This window comes from Stegodyphus dumicola, chromosome 2 (genome assembly GCF_044657685.1).
Source record: "Stegodyphus dumicola isolate Sdum_Otavi_A_Nest chromosome 2, ASM4465768v1".
NCBI classification, from domain to species: Eukaryota; Metazoa; Arthropoda; class Arachnida; order Araneae; family Eresidae; genus Stegodyphus; species Stegodyphus dumicola.
Genome location: NC_140769.1, coordinates 145,532,783 through 145,554,862, shown reverse-complemented (window position 1 = coordinate 145,554,862; position 22,080 = coordinate 145,532,783). Strand labels below are relative to the sequence as shown.

General features: G+C 35.6%; 2 protein-coding genes across 7 annotated transcripts in view; one reads left to right on the top strand and one right to left on the bottom strand.

The window, feature by feature from the left end:
- Positions 1–22,080, bottom strand: part of LOC146998593 (uncharacterized) — an 88,622-nt gene that overhangs the window by 7,498 nt on the left and 59,044 nt on the right. The window lies entirely within an intron of this gene.
- The window catches only part of LOC118193629 (dermonecrotic toxin StSicTox-betaIB1i-like), a 74,539-nt gene that overhangs the window by 4,892 nt on the left and 47,567 nt on the right, over positions 1–22,080 (top strand). For 2 of the 6 annotated variants that reach the window (XM_085811190.1, XM_085811187.1), the window contains exon 2: positions 14,941–15,089. In XM_085811190.1, the coding sequence (XP_085667316.1) occupies positions 15,050–15,089 (40 nt within the window). In that variant the 5' untranslated portion in view covers positions 14,941–15,049. Of the gene's footprint in view, positions 1–5,468; positions 5,808–14,940; positions 15,090–22,080 lie in introns of those variants that run through there. The other 4 variants (XM_085811186.1, XM_085811185.1, XM_085811189.1 and 1 more) reach the window with 4 other exon arrangements.

Below are 22,080 nucleotides of genomic sequence, written 5' to 3'. Positions count from 1 at the left end.
ATTCGGCATTTGGGTCGCTTAGAAAACCCATTCGCCCTTTAAAAGGCGGCGTATATAAGGTATTTCTCCCGCTTTCTTAGCGAGCCTTCGTGGTGTAGCGGTCTGCTCGCTCAGCGCGTAATTGAGAGGTCAGCGGTTCGATTTCCGGCGAAGGCGTTGCATATTTTTCATCTAGCCTGCGTCCAAAAAATACCTAATGTCTCTACAGCCCTTTATTTAGTCCAAACAAAGATTAACAGTCAGCCCCTTTCTCAGGGCGTACAGTAAAGCTTCCACTTGGGCTTTAACTCAAAATGTAAGAACTAAGAACTAACTAATGACTAACTAAAGGAATTCATCCGGAGCTAGCACAATTCTAAACTAGTTGGCCCACAATATTAAATTAGGCAGCGAACTATCAACAGACACGTAATACGGCGGCGCGTAGTAACAGCTTAAGTCCCTATCACATGAGCTTCCGCTACGGGAGACTGGACATCAAAAGGGAACATTTCTCAGAACCTGCGCATTTCCACGCAACCTGCGTAGCTAGGTTGCCATTTTCAATTACTAAACAGACTTGAACGCCAAGCACTAATCCATTATTGCTCAGACTGTAATCGCGTGACCCTTCAGAAACAGAACTTTCGTTTGATTGGTTGGTCTCTACGCGGGACACAGCTACAGACGGAACATTTTTGGGGAAAATTTGAAATATTCCGCATATGCTGCCGTAGCTAGGGACATCGTTTCCGTAGCTAGGCGGGACTTCGCTTTCAGCGGAACTATTCTTCCAGCTGAGCTATTTCTTGTCTTTTCCCGTTTAAACCAATGCTACCAGAATCTCGTTTGTCAGAAATGTCCGTCTAGTGAGGACCGTCACTATATGTGATAACCCCTTTAGACTGATGTAGCCCAAAAGCAAACGCACGTACTCAGGAATCCTAATTCTCTCTGGCGAAAAACTTGACTTAAATACTGTTCTACTTCTCATTTGCATTTAACAGTTAACCCGATTCTAAAACTCATTAAAATATACCTTACAAACTATCTAACAGCTACAAATATTTGTTTTGCGTTTAAGAAATTTTTCTGTACTGTCTGCGTCACAGCTACTGGAGGAAGCAGGTAGACCTCTCCAGTGTCATCGATGGTTTTGCAAACAAAAAAACAAGCAAAATAATAATATTTTAAAATACTGTTACGAATTTGATATTTAAAAAGCTAATGTTAGTTCAATTATAAATTAAATGGTTTTATTTCTCGCGCAGTGCAGCGCGTGACGAATATTAAAAGAAAGCTAAGCTGGAAAAATTAAAAATACAAGAGCGCGTGCGTTAAATAAATAAATATCTCTTTTTGATTTCGAGAAAGTACTGGAAAGTTCTAGCGCGTGATTTTAAAATCTTATAAAAGGAGGAAAACATCTCAGTTCGTAGTAGTTGCTTGCTTAGTTTGTTGTTGTTTAGAAAACTGCTCTTGCTGATTGTAGCGAATTCGCGGATTAGCGTTCTTTAGCTGTTTTGAATTACGTTCTATTGGATATTTGAGTAGTTAAAAGATAACTACTGTGAGATATTGTAATACTGCATGATAATTTGAGAAAATTTAAGCATTTTTGTTGTGATAATAATAAATTTTTGTTCATTTTTCATCGGACTTGTGCATTCATTTCATAACGAACCCGTACGCACGCAACAATTTTTGGTGTCAGAAGTGGGATTTGAATGCCAATAACAAGAGGGATGGAAGAACAATTGAGACAGCTCATTACTGCTTTTGCTGCTTTCCAAGAAAAGATGGAAGCTGGCCAAACATCTTTTAAAGAAGAAATTAAAGAGAAAATGGATGCTGGTCAAAGGTCCGTTAAAGAAGAAATGAAATTGTGCCAGGAATCCCTCAAAGGAGAAATGAAATTGGGCCAGGAATCCGTTAAGGAAGAGATGAAATCTCTTAAAAATGAGATGAAAGCAGGTCAGGACGAAATGAAAAGAGAAATTACCTGCGTAATAGAAAATAAATTTGAGGCTATGGAAGGCAGAATAGACGCGGTTGAAACTAAAGTTGGACATATAGAAGAGAGAGTTTCTGCCGTCGAACAACAAATTGATGATAGGGTTTCTGCTGCCGTCACCAAAGAAGTTGACAGCCTAAAGAAGTGCATAGCTACGGTAGGAAACAATTCTGAAGGTTTCAAATTTTTATCGATGCCTGCTCGTTCCGTTCTGAAACTATCTACATATGATGGGAAGACCTCCTGGCAGTTGTATAGGACACAATTTTCTATCGTTGCGGATGCGAATGGGTGGGGTTCCCAAGCTAAGGCCTGTCATCTCGCCGCTTCTCTGAGAGCAGACGCAGCGGATATCCTGCAGACGCTTCCCGAAAATCAAAGGCTAGATTTCGAAGCTCTATCCGGCGCATTGGAGCTGCGCTTTGGCGAGAAATGTTTAAAGGACTACAGCAGGCTTCAATTAAAATTCCGTCAACAGAAGCCCACCGAATCACTCCAGGAACTCGCCACGGATGTTGAAAGACTGTCCCCCCTCGCATTTACGGATTGCCCGAGAGAAACGAGGGAAATTCTGTCGCTGCAATATTTCATCGATGGCATCCGGGACCCTGAAATACAGACAACACTGCGAATGGCAGATGTAAAGGATGTAAAAAGCGCTCTGTTGTACGCCGTGAAATTGGAGGCAGCCCAGCAAGCAACTCTTAGAGATCGCTACCCAGTCAGAGCTGTGCGAGTCCACGACCCAGGGGACCAATTGATGGCTCGTTTAGATGATTTATCCAAACAAGTCGATGCTTTGATACGAAGTAGCAGTGAGAACAAACTGGCTGTAAGATGTTGGAGATGTGGTTCTGAAGGTCACCTACGACGGCATTGCAGAACACCCCAGGGCACGGATAATAAAACGGATGAGTTGACAAGACCAGTGAATGCTTTAAGACGGAATAGTGGTGAAACGAAACCGACCCTAAAGTGCTGGAATTGCGGTGTTGAAGGCCACCTACGAAGGAACTGCAGAACTCCCCAGAGCACGGAAAATAAGGCATACGATTTAAACAGACAATTAAATGCCACGGGAAGGAAAAGGACTGACAAGAAACCAAAGTGCTGGAACTGTGGAGCTGAAGGCCACGTACGAAGAAACTGCAGAACACCCCGAGGTACGGAAAATAAGACCATTTCCCAGCAACAACGCAGTAAACAAATTAGTGACCATATCGAGGAACGGAGGTAGCCAGATAGTGAAAAACCTTGTTTTAAAGCTCTTAAAATTTATACAGTGAGTGGCAACAATAACGGACTGTCCATCAATGGGAATATCGATGGAGTTCCTTGCAGTATGATCATTGACACAGGAGCCAATGTTACCATCATTAGGAAAGATTTAGCTGAACAGTTTAAAGATAAACTTATTTGGACGCCATCCTGTGTTACCCTTCAGACTGCGTCTGGTGACAAGATCGACATAACTGGGAAGTTAAACGTAAACATCACGTTTGGAAGTGCCGCCTACCATCACACGGCATATGTGGCGGATATTACAGATCCATGCATACTCGGATTGGACTTTTTAAGGAAATACAATTTTTCCTTAGACTTGAAAAACAACAAACTGCTTTCAGGATCTAAAGACATGACTATCCATCCTAAGAAGGGATCCTCACCTGGAAATGCCGACGCTTTGTCCGAAAGAACCAGCTCGAGAAACAGCCGAAATCATGCTAGGGTCGAAAAGAAACACCAGACTACCAGCTATTCTCCATCTCAGATGCTCTTCGGTCGAGACCTTCGTCTGCCTTGTGACCGCCTGTTTGATCGTCGTACGGATGCTCCTTCATCGCCTGAGGAACACATCCAAGATGTCCAGGCCCGTTTTGAAGTGATGCACCGTTCCGCACGAAAGCGAGTGAACTTGGCGACGGAGAAGGTGAAGACCACATACTACACGAGAGCTACTGGACATAAATTCAAACAAGGAGACAAGGTGAGGTTGTGGAACCCGATTCAACGAAAAGGACTGAGTCCTAAATTACAGTCACCTTCGGATGGTCCATATACAGTACTGAACACGAATGACGTCGTGGTTCGGATCCGTGAGTCTTCGAACTCTTACGACAGGTTAACTTATTACTATGGCCATAGTACGTAATGTAAATAATTGTAAATAGTATCAGACCATTGTCCTTTATGTTTTTTTAAATGTGTATTTGATTTGATTTGTATTTAGTATTTGTTTTGTATTTAGTATTTGATAGCATTTGATGTGTTTAAGTTAGTTATTGCATTTATTGTTCATGTTGTTTGATATTGTAATGTAATGTTTATGCCTCGGTTGCATTTATGCCACAGTTGTAAGTTTAGCTTCCTGTCCAGGGATTGTACTGCCCGGGACGTGCAGTCCTTGGAAAGGGGGCAGTGTTACGAATTTGATATTTAAAAAGCTAATGTTAGTTCAATTATAAATTAAATGGTTTTATTTCTCGCGCAGTGCAGCGCGTGACGAATATTAAAAGAAAGCTAAGCCGGAAAAATTAAAAATACAAGAGCGCGTGCGTTAAATAAATAAATATCTCTTTTTGATTTCGAGAAAGTACTGGAAAATTCTAGCGCGTGATTTTAAAATCTTATAAAAGGAGGAAAACATCTCAGTTCGTAGTAGTTGCTTGCTTAGTTTGTTGTTGTTTAGAAAACTGCTCTTGTTGATTGTAGCGAATTCGCGGATTAGCGTTCTTTAGCTGTTTTGAATTACGTTCTATTGGATATTTGAGTAGTTAAAAGATAACTACTGTGAGATATTGTAATACTGCATGATAATTTGAGAAAATTTAAGCATTTTTGTTGTGATAATAATAAATTTTTGTTCATTTTTCATCGGACTTGTGCATTCATTTCATAACGAACCCGTACGCACGCAACAATACTTATATTAAATTTTTGTCTCCAAAAATGAGCGTAGAGTTTTAATTTATTTCCCTACAAGTTATAAGGTATTTCTCCCGCATTCTTGGCATGCCTTCGTGGTGTGGGGGTCTGCAGGCTCAGCGCGTAATTGAGAGGTCCGTGGTTCGATTCCCGGCGAAGGCGTTGCATACTTCTCATCTTGCATGCTTCCAAAAAAATACCTAATGTCTCTACAAACTCATTTTGACGCTTTTTCAGTTATGTGTTTGTATGTCAAGGGGGCGTCAAAATCAAAGACCCCCACAGGCGGCAAAGCCAGAGACCGCCCCGGGCGGCAAAATCTCTATGTACACCATTTCAAAATTGGCATAGGGAATATTTATTACGTTAAAAATAATTAGATGGTCCAAGTCTTGGATGTGACGAACAAGAATCGAGTTCATCGAACGACAGTCATCAATCATCACCAATCATAACTGAGCGCGAAGAATTCAGCATCGTCAATTGGCTGTCATGGTCAAATGTAATGACTTTTTTTGGCATGAAATATGCACAGCGCTTCTTCGGACTCAAACGGTGAAAGACGCGTTTGTTACTTAACGTTTCAGCCATGTAGTAAACGTCTAATCTTCCTCTTATTCCTAAAACCTTTATTAAGAAGAAAAAGAGAGAGTCAGGGAGGATATATTTATTTCCTGACGCATAATTGAAAACGGAAATCATGTCACCTGCTTTCTGCTGTCAATAAATTCTAAAAAAAGAAGACGCTATCTGGAATTCTTTCGATAACGTTGATCAAGTTCTTTGGCTTTTGAGATTGGATATAGAAGGTCGGTGAAACCAAAGGAGAAATATTACGTGGTATCACCTTCATGCATCTTGCTTCTTGTAAGTGTTAATGAAAGTTCAGGTATGCAGAAATCCTTATTTTAATAATCTTGAACTAGAGAACTTAAAGATTTTGTATAGTCTGTATGGTATTCAGTTAAAATTGTGGCTGTCGGAGAATTTTCTTTCTGAGGAAACAATATTATAGACCAGCGGTTCTCAACCTTTTGCCTAACGCTACCATCTAAACAAAAACTGAAAAACTTTAGTACCACCACTACATTTTACAATAATTGTTTTTCAGTTTCTTAATAGAAATATTTTTAAAAAAATATAAATTCCCATTTGTATTAAATATGCACACATAAAAAATATTAGGTTAAAAATTGGTTACCCTTTTAATTATCAAAATTTAAGTTATAATACATTAATTCTAAAATTCAGTGTGAAATTTGGGGCTGTTTAAGAGAGATCAATTTCTTTATGTGTGTTCGTATTTCACTTAACTTTAAATTGGGATCCACTTTTAATTTTGTTCTCTATTTATTTTTCAAATAAAACTGGGCAAAAACGCAATAAAAATTCAATAGCTTTGTTTCAAACGCCTTTAAATTCTTTTTTTTTCGGGGGGGGGGGGAGATTTAAGCCAAAAGTGTGTGAGTTACAAATACGTTATTTTTTAAATCTTCAGTTAGGGTTCGATCACAGGAAGCTTCTATCAATCGCTCTTTTTCTTCACGAGATTTTTGAATTTAATAGTTAAAAATATTCTGTTTCTTTGCGTACCACCTATTTTTCTGTTGCGTACCACCAGTTGAGAATCGCTGTTATAGACTGTAAAAATAACGTAATTCATCGATGTAAAATTTCCTTTACTTCGATATATAGATATGTGTGCTCATTTATTATCGATATTTAAGATTTCATTTATTTCTAATGATGCCGCTTAAAATAGTTACCATGAAAAGGAAAGAAATACGTAATTATTTTATAAGTTCTGATATCGTAATTTCATAAAAATATTTAATATTACTAATGAAACAAACGTTCAAATTCATTTTTATTTAAATCAATCATATTAAAAGGTTAAAAATATATTTTTAAGAACTACGTTTGTCGCTCTTCAATCCCTTAGTTTGTTATTCAGTAATAGACGATTAAATCCGAAAGTTAAATACCTTATGTTTTACTGAATGGCAACAGGCTGGCGGGTGCAAGATAAAAATATTTTACTTTGGGCATTGGCAACATATTGCTTTTAAATAGTTAAGTTTCTTTATTAAAATTGGAAGATAAATAAATATCTTACATTTTGTCGAATAACATCAATGTACTCGTTGGAGATCAAATTGTTTTATTACGCAGTGTTGCAACTTTCAAATCACCGAGTTTGTTGATCAAAAGTTCCTAAAATTCGTACAGAATGCTAAATAAATAAATTTTAAAAAAAATCGAGTTTAAAAATTCGGGCTTCGAGTGTAAAGACGTTAGGTATTTTTTGGAAGCAGGAGAGACAAAAAATGAGCAACCCTTTCGCCGGGAATCGAACCACAGACCTCTGGAATATGCGTCCAGCGTGGAGACCACTACACCACGAAAGCACGCTAAGAAGGCGGGAGAAATACCTTATATACTCCCCCTTTTAAAGGGTGACTGGGGTTTCTAGGGAACCCAATCGCCAAATCCTGTGTGTGAGAATCATCATTCACCACCCTTTTAGTTCGGGCGCCACTGTAGAGACATTAGGTTAATTGGAAGCAGGAAAGATGAAAAATGAGCAACGCCTTCGCCGGGAATCGAACCACGCACCTCTGGATACGCGCCCAGCGTGCAGACCACTACACCACGAAGGCACTCTGAGAAGGTGGGAGAAATACCTTATACGAGTTGCGCATGTTCGGATGGATGACCACGTGCGTTCAAAATTGGCTGCCTCTAGGTACCGCGGTTTTTCTACAATGCGAGGAACATACGTATTTATAGATTCTTCATTCTTTAATAAAAGAGATTAATTTTCAAGTAAAGAAGCAAGTGACAAATGACGGAGGACGCAAGCACCACCCCTCTACCATAGCGGTTAATTGGTATAGCGCCGCATAGCCCTTGTCTAGAGCACCCCAAGATGGTATGGGGAAGGGTGAGTAGCGACATGAACCCCTAACACCAGCCGCCGATTTAAAATACAGTGCCATACAAGGGTCTTGGCAGATAATACATTGCCATACAATAATATTTTGGTTCATACAGCATGTTACAATTGAGGTACATATTACGTATGATGGCATATTACAAATAAGGTACACAGTACATGATCTTACATATACAAAGACAAATACATTTAAAAGATGCATATTACATTACATTAATTTGATTATGTGCATGGGAATATTTTGAAGCAAATAGTTATTATACATATGAAGCTATTATTAAAATAAAATTATTATTGTTATTTAAAAAATTCGTAACTGGGAGTATTTATCTTGGCTTAATCCTAGTATACGGTACATAGGGGATCTGGCGACTTTTGGGGACATATGATGAGCAGTAAACGAGTCATTTTAGTGTTGGCGACGATTTTCAAAACCACGCCAAGGCCGTACCGTATAGTAGAATTTTACCGTTATCTTTTAACAAGTGCGGAAAAAAGTTATAGGATAAAATCTGTATCTTTGAATAAGATTCATAATATCACAGTGTCAATTAATTAGCTCTTCCATAAATTTTTTGAAGCATTTGTTTTTAATGGCAATGAAAATAGATAAATTGCTGTTCCAAATGATTACAATCTTGAGCTTTTTCTTCAGATTCTTGCATAATTAATATCATAATAAAGCTTGTTCAGTTAAGGTTTTTTTTTTTTTTTTTTTTTTTTTTTTTTTTAGCAAGAAACGTCAAAAGTGTACAATACTGTTGTCAGGTTTCGAACCCTGGACCTCTCGAGTACGCGTCGAGTATGCTTCCAATTATACCACGAAGGCATGCCGAAAGTAGGGAGAAAATAACTCATAAGATAATTATGGGAAATATATTAACGGTCCATATGAAATTGCTTTGAGGACCACCAGTCTGACTACTAATTAAAAGAGGAACTCATAACTCATAACAGCATGCGTATTAATGCAAATAAATTATTCTTAAGTGTAAATATAGAGGGTGTTTACCCATTTTTATAACAATTTCGGAGCCGTCTAAAAGTTTTTTAAAACCTAAAAGGTACTTTTTAAATGTTCCATAACATAGCCTTTTTCTGGTCTACGAGTCTGCATCGTGATTTCCATGATAGAAGGGTTTTCCATAAAATTTCCAGTATTATTGATTTCCATTCCTTTTCCACTAATTTTCAGAGTCCATCCATTGTGAGGAGTTTGCGCTTAGAAAGAAACTCTTTTCCAGATATCAAAGGCACCGTAGTTCATAGGTGAGATGTCAGGATACTTCGCAGAAATATGTTGAAAAGGTATATATACACAATACTTGTATCAGTCTTCATTTTTTCAAGGAAAGAGTGGTACTTTTCGAAGTAGGACTTGTTGTTTAGTCTTGATGTAGTTCCACTCTTTGAAAGCCTTTGGGATAAAGAAATGAAATTTTTTCTGCTAATATCATTTAATATCTTGTATATAACTTGATAATACGTTAAGTTGATTTTATAATTTTTCCCCATTCTTCTTATTTGTAATTTCTCTTCGTAAGGGAATCCTGCGACAATCATAAACGACACACTGAAATTTTCATTGCGCATTGCTAGAACCAGGTTTGCACACTTTTTCTTTTCGTTTTCGATGACAAATAGACCTTTATTCATTGTGGTAATTTAAACAAACCCATGCTTCATGGAGAGTCAGCATATATTTCCAGTTATCTTCCGCTAGTTTTCATATACGGTTCTACAGACTGCTCTGCGTTGCCCTCGGCAAAAGTTGGTGAACATTATACTTTTTAGTTGTAAGTCTTGGTTTATTATTTTATTTATCGTTGGTACAGGTGTACTTAAAGACTTTGCAGTTGATTTCTGCATCGGTGGTGTTTTCCTTTTTACTGGCTATTTAACTTTAGTAACATTAGAAACAGTACGTACCATTTTCGGGTAATCGTTTGGAGTCTTCTAGTAATGATTGACAGTTTTTCGCTTTCCAATGAATAATGTTTCTTATTTTGCACTCAGAAATTTTAATATCGTGTATTTCAGAACATTTTTTAATTATGGAAGAGAAATATTTCTCTTCGTAAAGCATATTCTTCAATCCACAGCTCGTTTACATGAAACATTTTGAAAGAAGAATAAATTTAAAAGTAACAAATGATATTTCTCGTTTCAAATAAGCTGTTACCAAAAATTTTTATTCCAAAACATTTGCTTTTTTTTGTTCTTTATCGAAATTGTTCTAAGCATGCATAAACACTCTATATCAGGGTTGACCAAACTTCATGTCAGTAAGAGCCGCACTTTTGAATTCAGGAATGTTTGAGGAGCCGCATTTAGATTTTCTAAAGGCCACAAGTTCATATTTACATCGTTATAGAAGTAGTGGAGGAGGTTTTAAATTTAAAGAAATCCTGATAATTTTGTAAAAAGGGTCTAAACTAATTAATTGCTTCCTTTTGGACACTGAATAGTTTTAGTTTACCATATTTCATACTTATATTTTATATTCATGAACCTCACAAATTGCCAGCGAAAGCCGTGTCAGGCTCGCTGCCGCACACTGGCCACACCTTCTCTATATATTCCTAAATCTATTTCATATTAAATGAAAGCTGAATTTATAGAAATATTCTGCTACTTAAATTCGACTCTCAGCTGTTTACACTAAATCTAAACAAGTTAAGGACTTCTGCACTAAAAGTCGAGGATTTATATACACAAAGTCTATGGTTTCTGCATATGGATGATATTTGAATTTAAGTCGGCTTATAAAATTGGTAAAAAGTGGAGAAAAATATGCGAGTACATATGGCATGTATGGATCTTAAATTCCTATTGAAATTGATATATATGGATACTTGGTAAAGCTGTTTGGTAGTAGGTGAAGAAGGTATAGAATCTCGCTCTCTTTGGAGGCATAAATTGTAGACTCTATGTAGAAGACGAAGTAGCGAATACTTGCTATGTCTTTGAAGAATAAATACTGCAAAAGAAGGTTTTAAAGAATCTTTTTATTTGAACTAAATTTAACAAGATGCACGCACTCGATGCTGACAATTTACCACCACTTGTGGCTGAACTAAATTTAATAGAAAATAAAAAATGTAACGAATCACACTAAATTTGAATGGCTAACGACTGACTCCTTAGACCGCTTACAGCCTAGAATATCGGTATAATCTGAAAGGTGTCTAACACTAGCCAGAAAGCTAATTTCAAACACGCAGCATAAACTCGAAACTTACGCCGCTACTACTTTCACGAGCTCTTGAAACGCAGCTTAAATACTGCTTCTGAAACGCGCTTAGGTTTTGCATACTATGCCATTAACAAATTACATTCCTACAGGAAACTGAAATCAGGAGGGACAGGACAGTCAAGCTAAAAATAATTGGTTAGATTTTAAAAAATAATAATAATAAGGTCTTTATAAAGAATGTGAGACACTTGGACCTGTCCCCTGGGATTCTTCCTCAAAACTGGGACGGAAGTCGTTTCGTCACCTATAATGCGCCGAAGCCCAAGCGAACGGCATATGGAGTCCTGCGCTCCTAGCCAAGATAAAATTTGTGGATTTGTTCTAATCTTAGTATAAGACAGAGGAGGTAAGCCGCAACAAAACCAACTACTTGCATTTTACCAACTACTCTAAATGTTTATATCTAAACGAAAGATATAAGAAAACATTTAAGAGTTTTTCGTTAGGTTTAGATTCGAACCAAGAAAGTATCGGAAAGATTCGAGTTTTCTATTTTTCTTAACGATTCTTGGAATGTTATATGAAAATTCTAATGTCTTATTCCTACATAAAAATTATAGCAATTAAAGCAAAGAAGTGGATGCAACTGAACACGAATCGAACAAAGGAAACGAAACCTTCTAGTCTGATAACAAGCGAGTTTATCGATGTTATCAAATGACAGGAAACTGCCCTGTTCCTTGTTAAAATCTAGGCTGAAAATAATCAGAAATTAGGAAAGAAACATCCCTTTTAGATAAGAAAACATAGAATGATAAGATAACTAATTAACAAATACTATTTCAAGCACAAATAAAGTGTATTAAAAAACATTCATATAGTGCATAAATTTTGCTAAAATTGAATTACTCTATCGCGCTGCTCTGTATAGTTAAAAAGGGTACGAATAAAGATTAAATAAATTTATTTATCTTTATTCGAATAAAGATAAATAAATTTTAAGAGAAAGCTACACCGCAAAAGTGAAACTACAAGAAACATAAGCTTTTGAAAATAAACACAGTAATTCACATAGTATTAAAACTTAATCATTAACAATTTTGGAAAGCCGGATTAACCGGGCCCTACCTAAAATAAGTTCTATTTTTTTACGGAGCGATGGAAAAAAATGCTACAAATTTGAGATTTTTTTTTAATATTAAGACAGTTATTCAAGTAAAATTTAACTATTTTCGTTTATGGTCGTTGTAACTATTTTCGATTAATGGGCGTTGTATTAATTACACTGCGGGTTAACCAGGCCTTGTCTAAAAGAAATTGTTTGTTGCGGAGCGGACAAAATTACACAATTTGAGTTTTTTTTAAATACGAATTTTCTATTTAGTTAGATATTTTTAGCAGAATTATAATTAAAATTGTTCCATTTCCCCGTGCAACGCAGCGCCTGACAAATTTTAAGAGAAAGCTACGCCGCAAAAGTGAAAATACAGGAGTATATGCATTTAACATTGTATAAATGGATATCTCTTTTATTTGTATTGAAATCGAATAAATGTAATTGATCACTAATTTAGCTGTAACCGTAAATCCATCGTCCTGTTGGCTATTCCTTGCGACCGATTGAAATCTATAAAAAGCGGGAGAGAGACATTTCAGCTCGGTTGCTTAGTTATTGTTATTGCAAGTTGTTTAGAAAACTGCTGTTGTTATTGCGAGTTCAGCCGAAGAGAGACATCTCAGCTGAGTTGCTTAGTTACTGTTATTGCGAGTTGTTTAGATAGCTGTTGTAGTTATTGCGAGTTCAGCCTGAGATCGGATTAGCTTTCTCTTTGCATTGCTTTATATTTTAACGTTTATAGTAGTTTGATTTGGATTTGGATTATTTAATTATGGCAAAGCACACGAGGGCTATCTGCCTAAAGGCAGGGATGCCTTCGTGGAGGACTTTCTAAGGGAAACTGGCTCGTATACAAGTTACACATGGGGAAAACCACAAAAACGCCCATGCAGCCAGCCCGTTCGCGGGATTCGAACCTCGGACCGAACTACCAGTGTTCAGCGTCTTTACCGCTCGGCCGCTGGTGGGCCTATAGTAGTTTGAAGTATAACTACTGATTACATTGCGTGATATTATGAACATTTGTACGAATATCTCTGGGGAAATTCCAACGTTCTGTTATATTTCTTTTGATAAAAATAAATTTTATTTACCTTTTATCAGACTTGTGCATTCAATCTATTACAAACCCGTACGCCGCAACATTGATTAAAGAGCATAGCATTAAGCCGGTTACGGATTAACCGGACCCTGTCTAAAAGAAGTATTTGTTTCTTTTGATGCAATGAAAAAATTACCGTCAACAGCGTAAAAGAAAACTGTTTCCAGAAAATACAAAATGGAAAAAAAAGTGCGTGGCATGATGGGAATAATAACAGATGATGTTAGAACATTTGGCAGTCGTTTTTAATCCCAAGAATACGTAATTTAATTGTATGATAATCCTACATATATAAATATTCAACATCTTTAGACAATTTAAAAGTCAAACAACAAAAAACAGCGTTATATTTGCAAATTTTCATAGGACTAGTTTCCATGATTTTACCGAACCATCATCCTCAGCTGCCAAAGTGCAAATGAACTAGATAAGATAGAGTGATAAAATAAGATAAGAATGGCTGAACAGGAGTTAAGCTACTGGCGCCATCTATTGATGAAACGAGAACTAAAACTTAATTTCGTTAAAGTTTGAAGGCAAAAATGAATTGGAATTAGGGTCGTGAACTAGAATAGAAAGATTTTTTTGAATGTGAAATGCCTCTAGAAAAACTAATTCACAAATGGAAGACGTTTTTTGAATAATTTTGGCTGCAGAAAAATTGAAAGTGTGATTTTAGGGCCAACAATGATGGGCAACAGAGGACTTTTGTGTTTTCTTTTCTTAACATATGTCTCTTGTTCTTTAACGCGAAATTTTAAGGCTGTATTTGTTTGACCAATGTAAATTAAACCACACTAGCAAGGAATGTAAATACCCAAGGAATTCATATCCGGAATGGGGTCCTTGAGTATGGAACTCGGAGTTTTATTGATAGGATAACAAACGACTTGAAAGTTAAATTTCTGTAAAATACGTCCAATTTTGTGGCTAATTGATGGAAAGAAAGAAATGACAACAGAATTCTTATAATCTCCTAAAACAAGAGAGTGCCTTTTGGTGTGCTGAGATGAAAATTTTTTAACTGTTTGGTTAATAATGTTGGGTGAAAAGCCCCTGTCAATAGCTACTGCTTTTAAATAGTTTAGTTTTTGATCAAGAGACAATTTGGAGGAGCAAACTTGAAGTGCACGTAAAACAACATGCGCATCAGTGGTTTGAAGATTCAGTGGTAATCCAACTTTGTCGAAAGTGTAGTGGTTCAGCAAAACATAATATCACATCAAATATGAATAAATCAAAAATCAATAATCACCACTCAATAAAATATAAACTGATTTAATTAAATATAATAATATCACAATCTCAGAATCTCACATCATCACTGCATCACACCTTCCATCGAGTAACTGAACACAATAAAGGCGCTCTCCGCACCCTCTAGCGTTAGGCGGGTCTTACCACAACAGTTTTTTTCGTTTTGTTTTGTTTTCTGTTGTTGTTTGACATCTAAATTAATACTTGTTCGGCGTGTTATTTCATCTTAATCTTTAGGCAAGTTTGAATTCAATGGTATTACTCGAGCTTTGTTGTAAGTTGTAAATGGTAAAACTCTCCCAAAATTTATGTTTTCCTCAATTCTCAAACTGTTAAATTTATAACATTTTCTCTCTTTGTTTAATTTACTTGTTGCTTTTGATACATTTTACAGGAAACGAAAGATAAAGAGTTATGATATAATACAGCAAATAATTTGCCAAAAAGTGCGTGCTGAATATGGAAAGAATCTTCCTGACATCGGATATGAAACCAACGGCATTATGGCGTTTATTGTGTTGTATTGGGCTAATTCTTTCTCAGGTAAAAAATAACCAAGTTTTTTTTTTAATTTTATTTCTTCTGGACAAAATAGCATTTTCTGATAAGATAAATTCGACTTGTGTATTATCATGATTGTTATTGTTTGCAAAGATAGGATATTCTTAACTAAAATTATCGAATCTTTTCTTTGCAATTATTAGTATTTTAGGTAAGAGTTAAAGGTAAATTCGTCAGCATTTTTTGTTATTTTTTTTCATTCCAGAGCTCAAATTACGGCGCTCACTGAAGCCCGGTTCCGGTACTTCTTAGTTTTGAGTATAAATCATAATTTTAATCGGAGCACATCGGAGCCCTAAATAAGAAGGCCCCGGGACTTTCTTTTATGTAAATGAACAAAAATTTCAGTAGGAATTTAATCTAGAAAATTTTATATTTAGTAATAAAAAAATCTAAAAGCTTTCAGATGTTATATTACGCCAAAACGGGCTTTTTATTTAAATTTCTACTATTAGCTCACACTCTCCCTATATCTTCAAATTTTCAATTGTTAATAAACTACTTTTTATTCATCCACTCATGTTCAAATATATTTTTTTAAACATGTAGTGGATGACACATTTTATTTATTATTTATTTTATTTTATTTTATTTTATTTATTTTTGTTGGCCTAAGTAGGAATTTAATTTCTTTGTATATATTACTTGTTTTATTTAGACACACACACATTTCGAGAGCATTTGGGCTAACCCCACATTGTGCTAAAAATGTTTAAAAACAGCATACCTTTAGAATTTGCGATAGTCAGTTTCGCGCACTGGAGATAAAATATGTTTTATTCCCTATAGTGTTGCCACTGCTCGATTTGAGATAGTTGAGTTTTTTAATCAAAAATTTGCTTTCATATTTTATAAAAATAAGTTTTATAAAATATGAAAATGACAATAAAACAAATCCCAAATTCGGGTTTCCAAATACCCATGTTCCAGTGGAGAACCATGTTGCTCAAAATTTGATCCTCCGTTGTACCGTTGTTTTTTTCACAAGGCGAGAAACCTACATACATTCATGTTGATTATTCATTATTTAGTTTCTTTAAATATACTATTTGGTGGTAACAATTCCAAAAGTGATTCAGGGTTTTGAGACTAATAGCCCTTTTGGGCTAAGGCCCATATGGCCTAATTATGTTAAGAAACGCTTATTAAGTTTTAAGCTTTTCCCATTTTATTAAATTTTGACTTAAATTATTTAATTACTTTAATCATTCATTACTTAATTATTTTAATAATTAGTTCAAAGGGGCTTTGTCCCTGAAAGACTATTGTTTTCGTTTTGCGATTTTGCGCACTATCACTATAAATGTCGTTTGACTTTTCAAACTGTTGCCACCGAATCTTAGAGTCCTGAATTATATTTGAAGAAATTAAATAATGAAAAATCTGCATAAATGTATGTATATTTCTCGTATTGTGATAAAAACAACGATACATACAGCCATCGAATTTTCAATGACGTAATCCTACTGCGAATATGGGAATGTGGAAGCCCAAATTTGAAATTTGTTTTATTATCGATTTCATATTTCGTAAAACTTTAACGAATTTTTGATTAACAAACTCAAGGATTTCAAAAGCGAGCCATGGCAACGTTGTACAGAAAAAAACATTTTTATCTCCAGCCCGTGAGACACTGTATCGAAAATTGGCCCACCAGCGGCCGAGCTGTAAAGTTGCTGAACCCTGGTTGTTCGGTCCGAGGTTCGAATCCAGCGAACTGGCTGGCTGCATGGGCGTTTTCGTGGTTTTCCCACATGTGTAACGTGTGTACGAATCAGTTTCCCTTAGAAAGTCCTCCACGAAGGCATCCCTTCCCTTAGGCAGATAGCCCTAGTGTGCTTTGCCATGATTAAATAAACCAAACCAAACCTGTATCGGAAATTCTAAAGATATGATCAATTTAAAACTATTTTGCGATATCGCTCTTGAACTGAATTTTATGGTTTAAGTGCGAAGAACGTGATATTTAATAAATAAAGGTAACAGACAAAATGTTAAAAAAACTCCCCTTTGGACGTAATTTAAAATCTGAAACCTTTCAGATTTTCTTTTTTTTAATTTTTTAATTATTAATGATTTTATTAGTTATCTTATTTATTTATTTATTCTTGTTCCTCTTTTCTAACGGTGTTCCTTCGGCACTTCTAATTTTAGAAATTAAGCCCGGTTTCATATATACATAATAACACTGTTTTTATGTGCGATCTATTTTTCTTATTGAATCAGATATAGCGAACGAAACTTCCGGTCCTTTGAAGTTCAATATAGCGGAATTCGACTGCATTTAATTTGTCTGTTTGTTTCGGTTAATCTTGTTATTTTTACATATGATAAAAGAAAGAGTATGTGTGTCTTTCGTTCGTCCTGCACTTAATATATGTGTAAGGAAGAATGTGTGTTTGTTTGTTTGCGTTATTGATTTCTTACGATTCATTTTTTGCCACATTTAATCGACTAAAATGGAATATAGGTGAAATATTGGATGGAACTTGAGCTTTTACGCCAATTTGGTAAGAAAGACGAAAACCGTTAAAAACTGCCTACCATTGTTGCTGATATAATGAGAAAGAGTGAATGAGTGAGTTTTTTTGGCGCTAAAACCAAAGATGATTATGATGCGCCAAACAAAAGTTGGGATGACCTAATTTAATGAAATCAAATACTTATTAATAAAATATTAAAAAAGGATACATGTACCAAATCCAGAGCATGAACTCATATAAAAAACCAGGTAAAAGCACGTATTAAAATACAATACACAATCTGCAGAACAGATTACATTAAGTAATAAAAGCCAGTCTCTTTTAAGTAATAAATAAAATTGCAATTGAACTCTCTTCCGATGAAACTATTGGCTCTGACTCCAAATTAATCTTTATTTTTACAACTCTGTTTCATCAAATAACGTCAATCCAAGTTTTAAATCAAAATAATCTTTATTTATTTATTTATTTATTTTTTCAAAATGTAAACAGCTCTTTAGAACAATATCATTAGTAATCTTTTGTTGCCATTCCAAGAACAACAAAAATTGAATAATCTTTTTGTTGCCATTCTGAAAACAACAAAAAAAACAAATAAAACGATATTAATCAGTATTTAAAGTTTCTATGTAAGTTCAAGCCACAACAGTAATCCCTTCCCAGTAACTAAGTTACGGTAGAGCATAATATTACCTTTAAAACACACTATTTACAAATATATATATATTAGCATTTATATGTATCAATATATATATCCCGAAATCGCACAGGGGGTTTTATTGTCCGCCCTACACGCGACTGTTTTGCAGGAAACTTGTTAATTTTAGGAAGTAAGTCTGTTGGAGGTTTGACAGGTTGTCTAATTGACGTTGTTGGTTGCTTCGTAGTAATGTCTGGTGTTTGCAAGAAATATGCAGGCTTTAATCTATCAATAGACACTGTAACATCTTTGTGATTAATTTTTACTGTAAAATATTTTTCTTTTCTGTCAACCACTTGAAAATTATCATCATAAGGGGGTTCTAATTGCTTTTTAACTCTGTCTTTGCGAATAAACACATGCGATGTTGTTTTTAAGTCTTTAGGGACGAATATTTTTTGGACATATTTATCGGATATTTTTCTTGGTCCAATTATTTCCATAGTTTCTTTCAGCTGTTTGATAAAAATGTCAGGTGGTGTAGGAGTTGTGCTACCGTGGAAAAATTCTCGAGGTAATCGTATATTTTGTCCATAACCCATTTGAGCAATGGTATATGCAGAATCTTCTTGCATAGCTGTGCGTAAGCCAAGAAGAACAGTTGGAAGTGTTTCAGTCCAGGCCAGGCTATTGTGTGCCATAAGCGCGGTCTTGAGAGATCTATAGAGGCGCTCTACCTTCCCATTTGCTTGGGGGTGGTAAGCCGTTGTATGTTGTAATTTTATTCCACACATTTTTGATAGGTTGCTGAACAACTCTGAACTAAACTGTGGTCCACGATCTGTGACTAGGCGACAGGGCGTCCCAAATTAGAATAAAATCCAAATAGAATAAAATGCTTTAGCAACTGTGTCTGCGGAAATGTTGTTAAGTGGAATCACTTCCATCCAGTTAGAGTACCGGTCAATGCAAGTGAGGTAGTAAATATTCCTATTTGATGGTGGTAGGGGTCCAATTAGATCAATATGCACGTCACAAAATCTTTCTGAAGGCAGTTGAAAATCACCGAAACTTGATTTTGTGTGTCGATTAATTTTACTTCTTTGGCAAACCATGCAAGATCGAGTCCAAAGCTGTACATCTTTACGGATACTTGGCCAAATAAATTTAGACGATAAGAATTTTACAGATGACTTAATACCAGGATGGGCTACGTTATGCATTTGATAAAATATTTTATTGCGATAACTGTTTGGAATATATGGTCTGATATTATTCGTTGAAGTTTCACACCACAAAGACTTCCCAGAAGGTAGCGGATACTGCTTGAAGTTCAGGGAATTCGCTGATGTCTTCAAATTTTGCAATTCTTTATCCACAATTTGTTCATCTGCAATTTTGTCATAGTCAATCAAAGAAATTTCTTCAATTCTCGATAAAGTATCTGCAACGATGTTGTCCTGGCCTTCTACGTGCTGTATATCAGTTGAAAATTGAGAGATGTATTGTAAATGTCTAAGTTGACGAGGTGATGCTTTTTCTAGCTTTTGTTTAATTGCAAAGATTATGGGTTTATGGTTTGTGAATATTGTAAATGTTCTTCCTTCCAGTAAAAATTTAAAGTGTTTGATGGAGAGATAAATTCCAAGTAACTCTCCTATCGTAAGTACTGTAATGCTTTTGTGCTTCGTTTAGTTTTTTGGAATAAAATGCAACAGGTTTCCATCCGTTATCTTCAAATTGTTGATGTACCGCTCCAATCGCCGAGTCTGAAGCGTCAGTATATAATGACAGAGGTAGTTCATGATTCGGGAATGATAAGAGTGTTGTATTGACTAAATCATCTTTGCATCACTGAAATTGTTCCTTAGCTTCATCGGTCCATTGAATTTTCCGTTTATCCTTTTTTCGGGCTCCTTTAAGGTAGTCGTATAGGAGAGATTGGTTTTTTGATGCATTTTTTAAATATCGCCGATAAAATTAATAAGGCCTAAGAATGCTCTGAGTTCGTGAATGGTTGTTGGAGCTTGTATTTAACAATAGTTTGGACTTTCTCAGATAAAGGTCGTGATCCTTAATAATGAGTAATTAAATAACCCAAGAATTCTATTTCTTGTGTGCCAAAGATGGATTTGGAAACATTAATGCGGAGTCCATAGGCATTTAATCTCTCAAATACAAGCTTCAAATGGATTTTGTGTTGTTCTTCACTAGCAGATGCTATCAGAATGTCATCTAAGTATGGAAAAGCGAAATTTAGACCAGAAAGAACTGTATTTATAAATCTTTGGAACGTTGCTGGTGCATTTTTCAAACCAAAACTCATAACATTAAATTCACATAATCCAAAAGGAGTAGTAATAGCAGTTTTACATCTGTCTTCTTCGGCAACGGCACTTGGTAGTAGGCTTTAAATAAATCTATTTTGGAATAAATATTCGTACCTTTTAAAATATGATGGAAGTCCTCTATCCTAGGAATAGGATATCTATCAGGAACTGTTCTATCGTTTAGCTGTCTATAATCTCCACATGTGCGAAGAGTACCATCTTTTTTTAGCACCACATGCAGAGGACTTGCACATTGAGAACTCGAGGGTCTTATTATGTTATTGTCCAACATGAATTGGAACTCTTGCTTAACTACTGCAAGCTTTCGAGGATACGACTGTCTTGCTTTAGAATGCACAGTTTGACCATGTGTTATGATATGATGTTGAACATTATGTGTTAAACCCGATAAGAATAAATTTGGTTTGCATAAGTCTGGGTATTGTTTTAGAAGAGTATTAAATTTTGTTGAATGGGTTACTGTAAAAATATCACTATTTTTACTGATGGAAGCAACTTCACCAGTTACCTTTAGTTGAGTTACTCCATCAATCAGTTTCTTGCCATGTAAATCAATTACTAATTTAAATTTGTTAAGGAAATCAGCTCCCAAAATTCCATTATTAATTTTAGCTACTATAAATGGAAATTGGAATTCACGCCAAAGTCATAAATCAAGTGTTAACATTTTTATACCATATGTTTCGATTTCGGTATCATTCGCTGCATACAACTTGAAATCCGTGGATTGTTTGTCTTGTGCTGACGCAGGTAAAATGCAAACATCTGCACCACTATCTACTAAGAAACGCACTTTCGATTTTTTATCTCTGATAAATATGCGAAATTGGCGACATTCTTTAACATTATCGGCAGTAGAGCTTGCCGCCTCTTCTACTGCGCATTGTCGTTTCCCTGATTAGATGATCTATTAGTTGACCAACTGCACGGCTGACTACATTTATCCTGATGACATTTGTTACCGAAACGGAAATGATAAAAACAATATTTTCCTTCAGGATTAATTCTTTTCCTAGAAGTACTGCGAGATCGTCTGCGGGACGGAGAGTTGTTTCTAAATCGTGGTCTCGATATATGAACAGTCATTTCGGCAATTCGCTGTTCAAGGGATTGAATTTTCATTAACAGTTCTGTATTCGAGCAATTATTAGCTGTTGATACACCACAAATCTCTTTAGAAGGCGTCATATCAGAAATTTTATCAGCCATGATAGCCAACTTGGGTAATTCTTCGTCACTAACAAGTATTATATTACGCATAGAATCCGGTAATTTCTCTAACCATAACGTTTTAATTAAATTTTCGAAGACATCCGATGTTGCAACAGATTTTAATTTTTGTAATAATTGACTGGGTTTCATGTTACCTAAATCGATTCCTGTAAGAAGTTTTTTAATTCTAGTACTTTCGCTTTCCTTAAATAAATCCAGAAGCCTTGTTTTGGATTCTGTATATTTAGTAGCGGAATTACTTGTTATGATATCCCAGATGTTCTCAA